We start from the raw sequence: 14,397 nt of genomic DNA, 5'->3' as shown, positions 1-14,397 counted from the left end.
CTTATTATTTACCTTTTCTCATTTTTTCCGCTTGTTCTTTCCACTGCTTAACTTCGTTTTCATTAACCAACCTGTATAAGAGTTCAAGGAGCATTTATTACAAAAAATATAAAAGGTCCACTGCTAACTGCATTCTCCCTAGGTACAAAAATAGTCTACTGCAGAGAAAATCCTCAGTGCATGCTTGAAACCCATTTAAGACCAGATGTTACTTAGATATAGTGCAGGTGTATAGTAACTCATATTTGACCCCTAGAACATTTCGGCTCTCCCAGCTGTTACTCTGAAGTTGGATAAAATAAATATCTTACATTGTCACTATTATCTCACAGGCAGCAGAATAAGAGAAGACTTACATTCGTACGACATTCTTAATATTAAAGTTTTCCAAAGGTGTGGAGTCAGGGTCCTGTCCTTTGTCATTCTGGATAACTATCTGCTGTATAATTCTATCTAGTAGTAACCAGTACTGAACAGTGTTGCCACTCCTCTTGTCTAAAAAAGAAAAGAAGAGTGAAAAAAAATCTTCAAGTTGTTTCTAAGCTAGGACAAATATTTGTCAGTGCTGGTCACCCTTTAGAGCCACCGAACCAGAGAGATGTTTGTAACATCTGCACCAATGCTTCCCAAAGTATGGAATTTTGACATGCAATGATCATTTATTTGATTGAGAGGCACCCTCAACCCCTTTCTAAACAGATTGTAAGGCATACTTTTTATTTTTAAAATCAAAATTTTAATTTGTTTCATTGAAAAAATTTTGTAACAACCCTTAAGCCATGTAGACACACATACTGGGCTGTCATAAAACCAAGGCTTGGAATCCCTGGTGTGCATCCAATGTAATCAGCACTGTGCAGGAGCCAGAACCCTTTGGCCAATGTCCAAACATTCAGAAGCACACATGAGTCACAAACACACTTACAAGGCATTTGGAGGCAGTGGTGCAGGATGGACATGAAATGTGGGTAAGCTTCACTATGTGTCAGCCTCTTCCTGGTCAGCTCAAACATCTGAGTTGCACTTTTTGTGTCTATGTGAACCTATTTTATAGGAAAAAGAAATCAAATCAAACATCTAAGTTCCTCAATTCCCCCAGTGTAAAGTAAACTCAAAGCAAACAGAAGCTAATCCTGCCACTTAGGAAACAAAACAGAGCTTTGATTTTGCTTTTAGGCAGAATTGGTCCATGTGGACTCTACAACACACAAAGAGAAATAATGTGAACTGATGAGTCAAACCAGAATAATTGTAAGCATACGAACCAGTTCAAATCTTTTGGCAAATTCTAGTTCATCTTCATTTCGGAGCATTTCAAAAAAGTCTAAATGCCTGAAAAATAATGAAAGAAAAATTATTAAGTAGAACATCCTACAAACACAGGTGCATAAGACCGAGGACATTAATACCATGGTTTTTCCTGACTTTTCAGAGATATCTCAAAAGAAACAATGTAATAAAATTTGAATGCTTCAACTTAACTACGTTCTTTCTAAGAAAAAAAGACATCACCTGAGTGAAACAGATCACAATATGAGAAAAATTTAAAAGTCTAGGATGCCTAGCATATAGTAGGCAATTATTAAATTAAAACTAAATTTAAAAGCAATCAAGTTCAGATTCCACTATGGATTCCCTTTATAGAAAAACATGCCCATATACCTATACTTAACTTCCAGCTGAATTAAAGCTCACAAAAGAAATGATCGTGCCATTCATTTATTCAGTCACGTATTTAGTGAACTCCTACTATGTATTCTACACACCCAGGATACATTTTATGTAAAGTAAATAGAAAATGATGGCAGGTGAGGTGAATAATGTACACACAGTGGTTAGAACAGGTCTCTCTCCAGGGAACTAGGGAACAAACAATTTGGACATCTGCAAAAGATCTTTCGAAGCTGAGGAAATAGCAAGTGCAAAGGCCCTGATGCAAGAGTGTTTTTGACATGTTCACAGAATATCAAGGAGAAGAGCATGCTGGAGTATATGAATATACAGGAGAGGAGAGACGTGGTAGAGAAAAGCTCTGAAAGCAAGTTGGGATAGCTTAGACATAGTGAAATGATAGCAAACAAGGAAACAAGCGAACAAGGTAGTGGAAATTAACATTCACAGAATGCCTATCAAAGGGGCTAAGTGATTCCATAGGTTTTATAGTCAGTTCTTACAACAGACTTGGAAAATAATTGTCATTATCATCATCACCACCAGCACTATTTTTTTGCAGTTATAAGAACAGCAAAATTCAGAAAAATTGAGTAACTTCACCAGGATACACAGGAGTAAGAGGCAGGACTAGGATAGGATATGAATTCAGGTCTAACGCTAAAACCCACATTAAGTTCTCTACATAATGTGCTGCTTCCCTCATCAACAAAGTCTTACTATAAAGACGTCATTAGCTGAACTAACATTCTGATACAAGCTCTTTATGTTACAGACAGGGCACAAGTAACCACAGGCCAGCACTTGATGAGGCACTGCATTACACAGATAGAAAACACCGAAACTTTCTCACATCTTAACAGTCTGACTTACCTATCTAATGTTGAATTTTCGTGTTCCCTTAATTTATCTATTACAGGTTGAATTCCTAACATCAGAAATTCATAGCGAAGATGAAGTCTAAAGTCCAAACTCTCCTGAAAATAAAAGGGCAATAAAATATGTATTTGTGGTTTTTAGACTACATAATAATCACTTTTTATAAATTATTCTTTACTAATATATTTTTAATTTGTGGAAGGTTCTTACCACTCCTGCACCTTGGCTGAGCACTGCATTAATGAAGGACATGATGGCAGTCTTGAGACTCACTTCATCTCGATACCGCCCAGTGCTTTTATCCAAGTCGTTAATTAATGTCTATCAAAAATACAAATATAAAAACAAAGGCCTGAAACATTACTAACCTTATGCTCATTTTATGAACTTTTTTATACACAAAAATTAACTTTTAAAATCTTATGTTTAGTCAGGATTACACTGACCCATAGAAAGCCACCCTTTTTCTCCTTAAGAAGAGTCCTAAAAACTCTAATTTCAAAATTATTACATCATACATACACGTATACAAAAGCCTTTGCTTCATTACCTCTGCTTGCTTTTTACATCTGAGTAATATAGTGAAATATGAAAAATTATTCATATTGATCCTAATTCAAGAATGGCAAGCTATAAAATTTTCAGGAAACACTCAGTTTGGTGGGTTCAAAAGATGTGTGCTGTATGACATGTAGGATGAAAGGCCACATTTTCAAGTTCTGCAAATCTAAAGGCCCAGATTGATCAACTATTGAAAGTATACTCTATTCTCTGGTTCTTAAACCTAAGAAGAAGGGAATGTTTAAATCACACTGTGAGTAATCACCACAAGGGGACATCTCAAGTAATGTTCCCCCTTCAGGGACAGGAAAAGCACGTGTTTGAGCAGACTTTAAAGAAGGGGTGAGTGAAGAAGGCTAAGGGAACACCCACCTGAAAGCGGGTCCTTTCGCTGGCATACTTCTGGTAGTGCAGCATGGCCTGCAGAACCTTCTTGTGGCCCCCGGGAACCAGGCACACGGCGCCCAAGATTTCCAGCACGGCCACCTTTGTTTTAATGTTCTCTGTGCTCAGACTCTGAGCAATTACATTAATACTCTCAGAATGAGCCAGGACATGAGCCCGGCCTTGAGAGTTGTTCATTAACGCCTTTATACAGCCAATGAGAGAAGTATGTATTCGAGACTCTGAGGTCTCATAGTCCATGGTCTTTAGAAAGTTGAGGATACACGACAGGCCATCCAAGTCGATGAATCTGGTTACAAACCTGTCATGAAGAGAAGCGCACCACACTTAAGTGCCTTTGGGGTTTTATAATAGCCCCTAATAGAAAAGTCTGGAGGGTGGGGGAAAGATTTAGTTCCTAACGTGCCAAAAGCCCTACATTGATGAAGCCTTTTTAATTCTATGCCTCTTCCTTGGCACAGACCCAATGGTCAGGTCTAACCAAAAGTGTGAAAAAAAACCCCCTCCATTTGTGATAAACATATCTCAATGGATACAAAGAACCAAACAACAGATCGTATATTCATAAAAAATCAGAAGCAATGCAGTGAGCCGAGATCGCGCCACTGCACTTCAGCCTGGGTGACAGAGCGAGACTCCGCCTCAAAAAAAAAAAAAAAATCAGAAGCAAGAGAATACTCAGAAAACATATCTTGTCTTAGATTAAAATCATCTGCTGCTCCTGTGTTATTTAGTACACAGTTCTCATGCCCCCTCCCCCCATCCTTTTTTTTTTTTTTTTTTTTTTTTTTTAAGAGAGACAGGGTCTTGCTCTGTTATAGCTCACTGCAGCCTTGAACTCCAGGGCTCGAGTGATCCTTCCACCCCAGCCTCCCAAGTAGCCAGGACTACAGGTGCATGCCACCGTTCCCAGTCAATTTTTTTTAAACTTTTTTTTTTTTTTAAGAGACGGAGACTTGCTATGTTGCCCAGACTGGTCTTGAACTCCTGGCCTCAAGCAAATCTCCTGTCTCAGCCTCCCAAGTAGCTGGGATAGTGAGTGACCATGTCTGGCCCATGTGCTTTTATAGGTTGACTGCTGACGCACTTTTAAGTGCTGATCACTGATCCAAATACCCTATCAATGAAAGTCAAAAGCTTCCTTAAATTCCAGGATATTTGCTTGTTGAACAAATGATAATCTACATCCCAAAGATTTTGTAACAAAACTGTTCTCTTATATGACATGCTGCATGAAATCCCAATATTCTGTATAAACTGAATACAATAATAATATGCAATAATAAAGCAATACTTTATTGTTGCATATTAACGTTATTAATATTTCTTACACTTAATGTTAATCAATGAGACTAACTCACAATGCACATGTACATATTAAAGCTATCGAAAAGTTCAGAAGTAACATAACCTGTTTATGTCATAATTTTCCAAACGTATTTAGGCTTGGATATCGATTGACATCTGAGAGTGCAGAACACAATTGAGACAAACGCTGATATAGTTAGGATAGTCTAGATCTCTGTCACACAACTACACAGTATTTTTCATGAATCAGACTTTTCTTAGTTTGCATTTTATAGTCAAATAAAAAAAGGGAATCTTTATTTTCTAGCCTTTTCACCCAACCACATGACCCAGATATAGCCAAGCTCGTTAAACCAGTTGACTTCATTCATAGTACCTGTGCTCATGAAACGTACTTATAAGAATCCCAACACCTCACCAAATCCTAGTGGCATTAAAGGAATGAAAGTGCAGGAGGCACAACATAGAAGCTGATTATCAGAAAGGAAATGAATCACTATAGCCAGAAAGTCTACCCATCTTTAAAAAAAAAAATAGTTGTATTGAGAAATAATTCACATGCCATAAAATTCACCCTTTTAAAGTGAACAATTCAGTAGTTTTTAGTATATTCACAGAGCTGTGTGACCAACAACACTAGCTAATTTTAGAACAGTTTAATCACCCAAAGAGAACATTTTCCCCACTTCCTCAGCTCCTGGCAACCACTAATCTACTTTCTGTTTCTATGGATTGGCCTATTTTGGAAATTTCATATAAATAGAATCATACAGTATGTGGTCTCTTTTGTTACTGGCTTCTTCCACTTATATTTCAAGGTCATTTCATGTTGTAGCATGTATCAGTACTTCATTCCTTTTTTTGTAGCCAAATTATTTTCTATTATGTGGATATGTAACATTTCATTTATCCATTCACCAGCTGATCAATATACGGGTTATTTCCACTCTTGGCTATCTGAATAATGCTGATATGAACATTTGCATACACGTTTTTGGGAGACATGTCTTCATTTCCCTTGGCTATATTCCTAGGAGTAGAATTAGAGTCATATGGCAACACTATATTTAACATTCTAAGAAACTGTTAAAACCCTTTTCCAAAATGGCTTCACAATTTTACATTCCTAGCAGCAATGAATGAAGGTCTCAATTTTTCTACATTCTTGCCTACTAACTTGCCATTGCTAAAGTCTCTCTTTTCTTTTTAAGCCATCCTAGTGGCTGCCTGCATACCTTTTCACAGAAGAAAATAACTATTAAATGTTAATGATTAAAGTATGTTATTCATGGTTTAATTTTATGGTTTTAACTTAAGACTTCCTAGAAGGTTTGACTATTGCAAAAAAAGGAAGGACAGAGAGAAAAATAAAAAAAGTGCCCTCCAGGGAAAATTACCTCATTGGTTTTGTCCTCAGTGCTGTCTTTAAACTCTCTATAGTTTTACTTCTCTCTTCTTCTTCTTCCTTCTCTAAAGCCAGCAGAGATTTTCTCTATGCAAAGAAAACAGAAGTTACTTCTTCAAATTCTATTTTTTAATTACAGTGCAAACAAGACAAACCTACAGATTATTTGCTACTATCACTTTAAATATAAACAACAAATCTATGAGTAAGTAAGTTAAGTCCTTCAAATTTTAAATAAAGCTTTAGGGAAAAGTTTAGAAATCTTAGTAGAGATGATGTTGCCCAAATGTTTGTATAACTATTCTATAATTACCCTTTGATGTAGATACTACTATTTGTATTTGATAGAAATAAGACTGAACCTGTAGTTGAATACAACATTCTGGCAATTAAAGATAATACCATCACATTATTAAAAACAGGAGGTGGGCAGCAGTCCTCCCACGCTACCATTCCTATTCCTCAGCCAAAAAGTGTGATCAAGACCAAAGGGATTTTGTTACATCAAATTAATTTTAAGAAGAACAATTCATTTGGAGCTATTACCAGGATAGACAATTCCTTCAGAGTAAATGCTTAACTTCTAGAAATTATTCAATGTCATTTAGAAATCAGGATATGGAGTGTGTGTGTGTGTTTCTACCCAGGGATCTGCTAGAGCAGTGCTTCTCAGACTTTAATGTGTACATGAAAATCACCTGAGGATAATGTTAAACTGTGGAGCCCGGTTTTGTATGTCTGGGGTGAAGTCTGAGAAGTTGCACTCCTGACAAATTTCTAGGCAATGCTGATGCCGCAGGAGCAAGGTTCTATGTAAGACTGTGGTTATTATAAAATTGTGAATGCCAGTAAGGTGTCAAGTCCTTTCCATTCCCTTTGACTCTCTGATCACCCGGTTGTACTAAAGTACCCCCAGTCTTATGACTCCAGGATCCTCCACTCATGGAGCTCCCGGTCCCTTTTCTTCATGCTATTCTGAACACATGCTTGTCTATTTTAATCTTTTTACCTATTACAAATTCTGATAGAAATGCTTGGCTGGGAAACAGATTGGGGTGACCGTATCGAAAAAAGAAAAGCTTGATTCATATCCATGGGTCTCAATGACCCAGTCTTAGCCTTTCTTTCAGGACCATAAATCATCAAGGGTGACAATCAATAGTATCAGCATTAAGTAACTAAATGTTAACTAAAACCTAAATATGATTTCATAATGAGAAGGGTAAAGGTCAAAGCAAAATAAATATAATACACCAGTATCATTTATGGCAACTGAAATAAAACCCAGTAGTTTTTCAGTTTTTAAAATCTTGTTATTGTTTCTGTAAAGTTGTCCTCTTGCTGGTGATGCTCATGGACAGCTGTAACCAGGGGATGGTGAGGAAGGAAGCTGGGTGCAGAGACAGCCAATGAATTCTCCCAAAGCTCCCAGAGACCCATCCCCTGGAAAATTCACACAAATCCAGCCAAGAACATTTAATCTCCAATGATACAACTGAACTCATTTGGACTCTTATGAAATCACTTTGAATCTGTAGCTGAGAACCAAGCCTTTTATGAAGATCATTCCTTGTTCCTATGCTTGATGACACAAAACTATCACCAAATTAATGACTACACATTTTACTGTGGGTCACTAGTACAAATAAAACTGCATGTATTTATCCTTTTAAAAATCTTGGAGAGGGCGGAACACATGAATAGCAGCAGTCTATATTAAGCTTCTCCATACTAGAGTTGGGAGACTTATGAAATGTCAAAGAAAATTAAATTGGAACTTCCTTTCCCAATACTGTGTAAGGAACATAACCTTTCTCTCAAAACAGAAGAAACTACAACATTTTCTATGTGTGATATATTTTCTATGTTCAGATTTGGTTCTGAGGTTATATTTATTGTGCTGAGACAACTCAGGATATGTAGCTGAAGTTGACGTTCTAAATGTGACTTTTCAAAGTAAAATAATTTATACAAAATTTAAAGCTTTCAAGCCTCACATTTAGGAAGAAGGTTTAATTTGCAGCTTTTAGTAGATAAGGGAGATGCCTACATTTCTGAAGATGACTACTATGCCAAATATCTAGTACGTACAGGCCTTGTGGAGGCTTCTTTGAATGCTCTATGCACTTACTAAACACGTGCTCACATGAGAAGCAGACAAAGGATAAAGCGCATCCTTGCAGAGGGTCTTTCTGTCAAAGCTGCTGAGGTGTACATTGGAACTGACAGAGATGCACAAATGTGGCCCAGAAGTCATTCCTGCTGGGAGTCTGGAACTTAGCTCCCGTTTGAATAGTTTCTTTGGTGGGAAATCAATAAGCCAGGCCACTAAGCATACTGAACTTCACCTCACAGTCTTCTTTCTTGAGAAAGCATGGAGAAGCCACATATAAAAAAGCCCAGGTCCTCCTAGATGTTAGGCTGCACTCCTTTATTATACTATTTTTCACTCTTTAAAAGACAACAGATCACTCAGGGGTCCTTTAAAGAACAAAGCATTCTTGTAATGAGGCTTACATAAAGTAATTGAACTTGTTCCACAAAAGGCTGGCTTCACAGACTAGTAAGTGCTGCTGTTTTCAACCTGGACTGTTTATCAGACTCTTAAGGCATTAAAGAAAACAGATGCCTATACCATCTCAGAAAAGTCAGCCTTGCTAGGCCTGCAGGTGGGGACAAGGTGGGATAACCAGGCCTCTTTCACATGCCACAGGGTTTCAAAAACTGAATGAGTGAGAGGCAAATTGGAAAGAAGTCTTTGGGCTCAGACAGGTAGGTTTAAATTCCCAATTAGATGACCACCTCCTAATTAGATAATCTTGGGCAAGGTAACCTTTCTGGAGTCTCAGACTCCTTATTTATAAATAGCATTTACAGCATAGGATGCTGGTGGGACCTCAAACAACATATAAAGTGCCTGTTACCCTGCTTGTCATGTAGTAGTTGCTGCTGATTCTGCAGACAATGGGTGATGACAATGTGGACAAACACTCCTTCAAGAATGCCCTAAGCAGAGAACCAAAGAGTCTAGCTGCTGGGCCATGAAAGGATCTGGAGGACTTGTGTGCCTTTCCATGGCCCCAGGTACAATATTTCAGGACTTCTGCTGTGTGTTATCAAGAATTCTCCAGTACAGACATCATAGTGATTAGCCAGAACTATGCAAGGCGGTGGTGGCAATCAGAATGTTGAGAGAAACAGAAAACCCAGCACAGGGTTTCTGGGCTCATCAGATCTCCTTATTTCCTGAAGTATGCAGGAATTTTGAGGCCTCATTAATTCATGGACCATTAATGCCTTTTACCTTTGACCCTGGAAAGATGCTGGCTCAGTCCTAAAAGGAACATTAGAAAGCTTTCTTAGGTGTTTGACACAAAAAGTGTAACAAAGTCACTGACAATTTAATAGACTTGTGGTGCTCTTGGGAAGGATTTTGGATTAGGAACCAAACACACAGCAGTTAAAATGTAGAGCACTCAAGAATGTGGCAAAGAATTGTCCAAGGAGCTGGATGGAGGAGAGAGGAGGCTCTTAAAGAAGGGCCACATGTTGGCACATCACGGACCCTGTAGCACACAAATGAGCCAAGTCTACTCCAGACAAGGCAGGGATTAAGTCACTAAAGGAAAAATTAATCTAACTGTCCTATACATGAAGAAAGGAAAAATCCACATAGTACTTAGTATTTCCCCATTTATAGAAGGGAATTCATTAACAAATACGCAACTTCTCTTGTTAGATAACAAACAATGCAGATTTAATTAGAAAGAGAAACAATTCTTTTTTTCCTAACAGCCAGGAGCAAGAATTCAGAAAATAGCCTTTATATGCAGGAAATATAAATGGCTCCAAATTATTATTGCTTAGGCAGATGCACAGAAAATCCCTGGTGGTCATCACAAATCTCACGTTCTGTTAGCATATTCACACAAATGCTGAGATCACCCTTTTCTCATCTTTGGCATTGTGTGAGATGCCTTGAATAAGAAGGATTTGGTGGTTATTTTCTGTCCATTTCTGCTACGCTTTTAGACTAGAAACCCTTGGGGAAAAACTTATGTAGTTTCTTCTACAATTTTTATATATACATATATATATATAAACCAGGCTGTTTATTATTCATTGTATGACAACAGAAGAAGCATCTTCTAAGAAAAAAGCTAAAAAAGAGGAAGTTACTAAAAGTCAAGACCTCTAAAAGTTTAGGAAACATGTGAATGACTCACATATTCTAATCAGTTTTTAACTATTCCAGCAGCAGGAAAATGTTATGAGACCATTTAAAATGCTTGTTTTGAGTGATAAGAAATTTATTCTCCATAAAAAGGGAAGGCAGGAAGGAGGTAGAAGAAAGTTTTTTGAAGCTATCATCTACTTGCATGTTATAAACATGAATATAACAGATTGACTCTTAGAATCATGAGTGTGCCCACTGAGACAAAGACTGCATTCTACTGTGGGCAACCTCTAAATCTTATCAACAGGGATGGGATTTAAGCTACTAAGGCTCAAAGGTTGATGACTTATTTTCTGCTGTGAATTTTAGCTGTGATGAATAGGTGTCCCTCAAGCTGCTGGCAATGCTGACATCACAGACATCCATGCACTTAGAATTCGTATTTTAGGCATTGAGAATATATATCAAGCAATTACTGAACCAACAATCCATGTACTAAAGACTTTCCAAGGACATCTCAGCACTACCATTATGATGCCTTTTCATTAAACCACTTACTTCATGAATTCCTGACCTATTATATGAGTAAAAGAGTACTTGGTCCCCTGTAAAATCAAGAAGCCAGGAAATAACCAAGTTCTCAGTAAGAAAGAGAATGGGAGGAATATAGTAAAAAAATCGCTTAATCATATTATTTTAAAATGGTATTAACTTTTAAAATAGTGTTGCCATAACCAAGCTGCAAGTGACTGGTAAGAGCAATTGCAAGTTAAAGTTGAATACAAGCCAGATTTCAGACTACATTTTCACTTACAACATTAAACTCAATTATATTTTAGTGTGTGCTGATTTTATTTAAAACATACTGGAAAAATCACTTTGCCAAGTATCCCTCCTACCCTCTTTCCTTTCCCCAGCATTGAATGTTTAGGATTGAGTTTGGAAAGGTACTGACATTTGGTAGGTCATACTCAATCGAATTTATTGTGCAACTGTGTACTTTGTACTATACTTGCATTTTAAATGGTGTGTCAAAGAACATAAAAGTCTACTTACAGCAGCCATGGAATTGAGCTGATCAATGTAGAATTCAGGCCAACTTGTAGCTCCCTTGTTTTCTTCTTGGTCCTAAAAAGGGGGAAAAAAAGTGACATACCACCCAACATACACACACAGCACCTAGAAACACATCCGACTTCCAGAGCACCCAGACAATGACCCACTCAAGCCTTGAGAAGACACAAAGGTAGGACATATTTATTTTTAAATGTTGGCTTTAAATGATTAGACTGCCTACTTGACTAGGGTGGTCTTCCCACCTCAATTTCCACAAAGAATGCTGAAGTGTGAGTTAGGTGTAACAAGGGGATGTTTTCTGAAGCGTGGATCAAGAAGAATTTAAGTGGTGCAAAGTTGTTTTCCTTCAGGGGCTATGTCACACTGGACAGTACTGTTAGACTACACACCTGGATGGAATCCATGAGAGAAGGAAACTTGCCTTAAAGGTGACCATAGGATTCAGCCAGTTATTAACCAAACTTTTCCCGTTAGTGTATTCAGAATCCAGCAGGCAGTAAAAACTTGAAGAAGAGTTTCATTTGATGTGGCAAAAAGTAAGTACTGCTTCAGATGAAGAGGTAGAAGAAGAAAGCCTGACACTGAATGGAAGGTAGTAAAATGAACTCACATTAGTCCGAAGCGCAGCCCTCATGCTGTGATAGCTTAGGAGTTTTGATAGAAAAGGTAGTGCCTCTGAGTGGAAAAGAACTGAAACCCAAAGAATTCAGGCACCAATTCCTAAACTGTCCCAGCTAGCCTTGCCTCTTACAGAGCAGGGTGACCTGGAGCCAGTCCCTAAGCTCCCCAAGGCTTCTGTGGATGGGAGATCTATGCCAATCTGAAGCCAAATCTCAAAAAAAAAAAAAAAAAATCAGTTATCCGTTGGCTGTGGCCTCTGCTCCACCTGAACACTGAGCCCAGCAGAAGATGGCACTGCAGTCAGGGATTTCTATGCATGTTTGCACATCTATGTGGCTGTGAGTCACTTGTGTGATCAAACAGACCTGAAAAGGAAAATTTTGGTTCTTTAGCTTCACCTTCAAAAAGCACCTGAGGACAATCGATATCCCATCCCAGTGGAGAAGAGGCTGTGCCATGTACATGCAGCTGCTGTCTCATAATGAAGTAGTGACTACCTCCTATGTTTTAACATCTTTTTTAGTAGCGCTGTATATCCTGATGTCAGAATCCCAACCCTCAGGAGAGTGGTTTCAAGGTGGGGCATTTAATTTCAGTCCTATACTGTGCCTTGAAAAAACACTTTCTGTAAGCAAATCTTTCCAGACAGGTCTACACAGGTGGAATAAAAGAAATGTAATTTCAAAACTATTTTTTAAGTAGTCACAACAAGGGGGCAAAGTAACTATTGCTTACAGTGCCTTAAAAGCTGGCAGTAACTGATACCTCAACTCAGGCAGTTGTGTGAATTTCATCTGGAGACTGAACAAGCCAGATGATGGGGACTAAGAGGCTTTGAAGTTAGACTGGATTACACTCCCATAGTTTCAAAACGTTTAGGAAATCTGATGAGTTTTTAGAAATAGGCCTTGATTATACTTTAACATGTTAATAAAATAGCTATAGTGGTAGTATAAATGCTAAACCCTTCTTTCCTCTTAAAAGGGAGTATTAAAATTAGCAAAATCCCACTCTTACCAATGTATTTAACAAGCCAAAACTCACAGTGATATTCAATGGTATTTGAACCTATAAAACGAAGTAGAAGGTGCCAGATCTCTCCATTCCCCCAAAGTAGGGCAAATTTCCAAAACTAAAACAAAATCAAGTCGCATGTCTGAGGTCCCACAAGAGCCTGTCTGTTGTAAGCTTAATATTTAACAGTTACAGAAGAGAGATCATTCTTGAAACTGAAGATTGGTACATAGAGAGAAGTCTACAGTTTGGAAATGTTTTAATAATGCAAATAGATTAACAGTGCACGTAGATACTGTCATCAAAATAAGGGGAAGAAGGCTTCATTTTTATTTCACATGCCTCAGTGCTGAGAAAACCAAACAAGCTAAAGTATGTGAATGTTTCTTGTAAATGTACTAACATGATCCTCAGAGTTCTGAATTTGGGCAATGTATCTCCAGTTTCCACTGTGCAATACTGGTCCCTGCATACAGATGTGTGCTGCAGGAGCCATGTGAAACTCCCATCTCTGAACCAAAACTCTCTCCTCCTCCTTCGTGAGGCATTAAGAGTCTGTAGCTCTGTAGAAACATAGGCCAGAAGGAGATGAATGCAATTGTTCTCTGGTAGGAGGAGAGGAGAGGGGGGATCTGAACATTAATTTTATTATTTCTCTAATCCAACTCTTCTTTTTACCTTAGGAGGTTGATAGACACCTATAAGAGAATATTCATGGACAAGATTTCCTGCTGGATGCAATTCACCTTGACACTTCTTGCTCTCAGCCTGCACTAACTACTGTTTTAACTTCTCTTCTAGATTGTATACTTTGCTCCTATTATCCCAAATTCTGTGGATGGGAGAGCCCTTCGCCAGAAAAGAGAACTTGTACAGTACAAAGTGCCTTAAAGAACAATGACTTTTGTTTTTTTAAACATCCAACTCTTTTAAAAGATAAAGAAACACACAGTCTTTCTAGTTTCACCTCATTTCCAAATAGTACATTTTTCATTCCAAATTTCTGGTCAGTGGCTAGTAAAAAATTCTAAGAGATCCTCTCTCATCCTCTTTAAATGTACAAGGATGCATTTATTTTTCTCAACGTCACTTTGCCCATAAGAATAAATTTTACATTGTCTCTTAGTTCTCCTTCTTACTGAGGTAGACATTCACAGCTATTTCTGGGACTTCACTATCATCTCTATCACCTCCAAGATGACTGTGATACACTTCTCTCACTACCAATAGCATCTGAACCCTTAGTCACTCACTAGCTGTGTGACTCTTAAGTAACCTC

General features: G+C 37.9%; 1 protein-coding gene across 4 annotated transcripts in view; it reads right to left on the bottom strand.

The window, feature by feature from the left end:
- Positions 1 to 14,397, bottom strand: part of DAAM1 (dishevelled associated activator of morphogenesis 1) — a 180,540-nt gene that overhangs the window by 44,775 nt on the left and 121,368 nt on the right. For all 4 annotated transcript variants that reach the window (XM_015143761.3, XM_077937888.1, XM_015143762.3 and 1 more), the window contains 9 exon segments: positions 11,463 to 11,534; positions 6,222 to 6,316; positions 3,484 to 3,817; positions 2,761 to 2,871; positions 2,545 to 2,648; positions 1,266 to 1,332; positions 926 to 1,043; positions 357 to 495; positions 13 to 71 (listed from right to left, as the gene is read on the bottom strand). In XM_015143761.3, the coding sequence (XP_014999247.1) occupies positions 13 to 71; positions 357 to 495; positions 926 to 1,043; positions 1,266 to 1,332; positions 2,545 to 2,648; positions 2,761 to 2,871; positions 3,484 to 3,817; positions 6,222 to 6,316; positions 11,463 to 11,534 (1,099 nt within the window).

The sequence above is a fragment of the Macaca mulatta genome, chromosome 7 (genome assembly GCF_049350105.2).
Source record: "Macaca mulatta isolate MMU2019108-1 chromosome 7, T2T-MMU8v2.0, whole genome shotgun sequence".
NCBI classification, from domain to species: domain Eukaryota; kingdom Metazoa; phylum Chordata; class Mammalia; order Primates; family Cercopithecidae; genus Macaca; species Macaca mulatta.
Note: the sequence above shows the minus strand (reverse complement) of the source record. Positions and strands in the feature narration are given on the sequence as shown.